Genomic DNA, 2,953 nt, shown 5'->3' on the forward strand with positions numbered 1-2,953 from the left:
GAATAACGTAATGTGATTTCAGCTTCTAATTAAAAACACATATAAGCACTTTGTATTGGCATCATTAAACACATGGATGTTTCTCCTCTCTGCACGCTTTCAAAATAAAAAAAACATTTATTTTGTTTACGCTCAGTAAAATGTCCCTTTAAAGACACATTCAGTTTGTTTAAGGTTTTATAAATTAAAGGGTTTTGGGACTTTATTGCACACAAACACAAACAGTCTTTGGATAATTCAGATTAATTAAAGATAAACAGAAATACATTTATGCATGTTAACAAAACAGGAAGAGATTCATCGTTTGAATGGCAATAAAAAGACAAATAATGTCAAATAAAGTCATTAAACATGACTGTTTGGTCCCAATTCAATAAAACTCAAACACAATAATAATATTTAAAGTCTAAACACAAACCAAAAGAAAGGTTTTTTTATTTAAATGCTTGTTTCTTTTGGCACAAAATTAAGAACAAAAATTTACTTTGTCTTAAAAAATTTATTCAATATCACTACAAATGAAGAAGCTAAAGTTTGTAAAAGTGCAGCAGGATCAACTGGAGCGTGACGATGAGAATATTAATGTTTGCACTTTGAGTTTTATTCATTTTTAAACTAAAAAAGGCTCAAATAAAACTCGTGTTTCCACCATGGTGTTTATTTTCTCAAGTTTCCTCAAACGACAAAAAACAGCTCATTTTTTACAGATTACTTCTAACAAGAACTAAATCCTGTATGAGAAAATGTATTTATTTGTTCAGGTGGAGTCACACTGAGCTGTCTGAACAATCYAACATGAAATTAAATGTCTTTTTTTTCCCTTAGTTTGGTCACAAAGTCTCTTAATTCTGGTTCGGTTTGATCAGAATTTATTTTTTATTTCAGTCACAGTTTCAGGACACAAATACAAGCCTTCACATCAAATCAGGGATTAAGTCAGGTTTGGTCAGAATAAACTCAGCTCATTGTTAAAGCTACACTCTGATAATCCTGAGGTTTAACTCTGTCTCTAAACCCTGGGAAATGTTTCTGAATCCTGACTTTATTGTGTTTTAATGAGGATTTTCTGACGTCATTTGAAAGAGGAAACATCAAACTGTATTTGGATGTCAGGATTTACAGGCTGGAGTGTAAAAAAAGCTTCATTAGAAAGCAGATGATTTAGGGCTTTTCTGCTCAAAATCATGGTAAAATGTTTCAAAAATATTTTGTAGGATTTTATTTCTATAAATATTTCTATTAAAGAGATATTTATATTTAATCCTCGGGTCRTGACGGGTCACAAGGAGTTAAAGGCTAAAACTTTATGAGGAAATACTCTCAAAAATACGAAACAAAAACAGGTTTGAATAAATTGCAAGACTTGCAAGAGAAACAAAAACTTAGCAGCTAATTTAAACATATTTAATAAACTCAAACTCTTAACTGAAGCTGCTTTAATATAAAACAAGAACCGTCCCTGATGTTAACAAAAAAGATGATGTCATCAACGTAAAGCTTTAATTTATCTTTGGTCCCAACAGGAGGGTTTGAAAACTAACCTGGTTAGGTTCAATATAAACCTGTAACGTTTAAATACAAAAGAAAAACCCTGATTCACAAGGTTAATTAACACAAGATAATGTTTTTTGGCACTTAAACCAGACAAATGAAGAGTTTTAATAAAAAGATYAAACGTTTTATTATCATCACTTTATCCATGACTGATTCCCTTCAGGAGTCGAGTCCATTCTGATCAACAAAAACAGCTCAAATTCAGTCGTTTTCCCAGATATTAGACTGAACCTTAGTGTGGTCRTAGCTGAGAGTCATCCTCAACACGAACTCTGAGCTCTAACACATCACCTGCTCCAGATTAAACAAAAACAGATAGTTTTTAACACAAGAGATGAWCTCAGTTTGATACAAAAAGCAGGTGATGTTCTGATGCTTCAGTTTTGAGCTGTTCTGGAGAAAACTCTTCAAAACCTTCAAACATTTTTAGAGTTTGGTGCTGAAATAAGGAGAAATGTTTAGTTTGTAAATAAAAGGAAAAATAATAATAAAAATAGATGGATTTCCTCCACAACACTCGTTTTGTTCCAACGATAATAACCGTACGGTAAAACAATTAATGACATTTTAGAGTCATTTTTTCCAACCAAATCAAAAATAAATTACTTTTTATTTCAGCTTGTCTGCACTGYTCCTATGTCTTTATAACTCCTGTGTTTGTGCTGTCGTTTCACCACGAACAGCTGTCCCTGCACACCTGTCAGCTGTCCTCCAGCCAGGACGGCTGGTCCACGGTGCAGCGCTGCAGCTTGTCGGCCGCCTGCTGCATGTTGTGCTGCAGGAAGCTGTGACAGGACAGGCAGTGGGAGGCCACGGCGCTGTGCAGGAGCAGCAGGTGGTTGTGGAGGACTTTGACCTGCRGGGAGACGGCGTCGGGTTCAGGGACCGGCTGAGCTGAGAGCTACARAGACGTCCTGCAGAGACTCACCCTGTTCTCCTCCACCAGCTTGATTTTGACGGACAGGTCGTCTCGGACCTTCTGGTACCGCTCCCTCTGGCCCTGGAAGACTTTCTGGGCCTGTTCCAGTTTGGGCACAGTGGTGGTGTCCCGGGGCCCCATGTTCAGCTCCTCCAGGTCCACCCGGTACGCGTCGTACTCGATCCTGGAGGTCAGGGGGCGGGGCCAAGGATTAGACACGCCCCCTCTGATCAGGTTTCTGTAATTTGTTTAACTTTACTTCTCAAACAGAAAAGTTACTTTTATCGACATCATTTCTCTACGACAGATTAGTTATCTCCTGATCCAACATGGCCGCCACAGCTAACTTGGGAAACACATTTTATCAGTGTGCATTACCAATGCAAYGCACACTATTGTGATTCRTTTCCCATCCAAGTCATCTCAACTTTGCCATGCTTCTCCTCCTGCATACTTTGTCCTAGAGCTGCCATTGTAATT

The 2,953-nt window shown here is 37.4% G+C and overlaps 1 protein-coding gene across 1 annotated transcript in view; it reads right to left on the reverse strand.

The window, feature by feature from the left end:
* Positions 1–852: 852 nt before the first annotated feature.
* The window catches only part of LOC106527577 (arfaptin-1), a 7,219-nt gene continuing 5,118 nt past the window's right edge, over positions 853–2,953 (reverse strand). Inside the window, exons 6-7 of the mRNA XM_014022500.1 lie at positions 2,483–2,657; positions 853–2,410 (exon numbers count right to left, since the gene is read on the reverse strand). Coding sequence (XP_013877954.1) covers positions 2,255–2,410; positions 2,483–2,657 — 331 coding nt within the window. The 3' untranslated portion in view covers positions 853–2,254. The remainder of the gene's footprint in view (positions 2,411–2,482; positions 2,658–2,953) is intronic.

Source organism: Austrofundulus limnaeus, unplaced genomic scaffold (assembly GCF_001266775.1).
Source record: "Austrofundulus limnaeus strain Quisiro unplaced genomic scaffold, Austrofundulus_limnaeus-1.0 Scaffold332, whole genome shotgun sequence".
In the NCBI taxonomy this organism is placed as follows: Eukaryota; Metazoa; Chordata; class Actinopteri; order Cyprinodontiformes; family Rivulidae; genus Austrofundulus; species Austrofundulus limnaeus.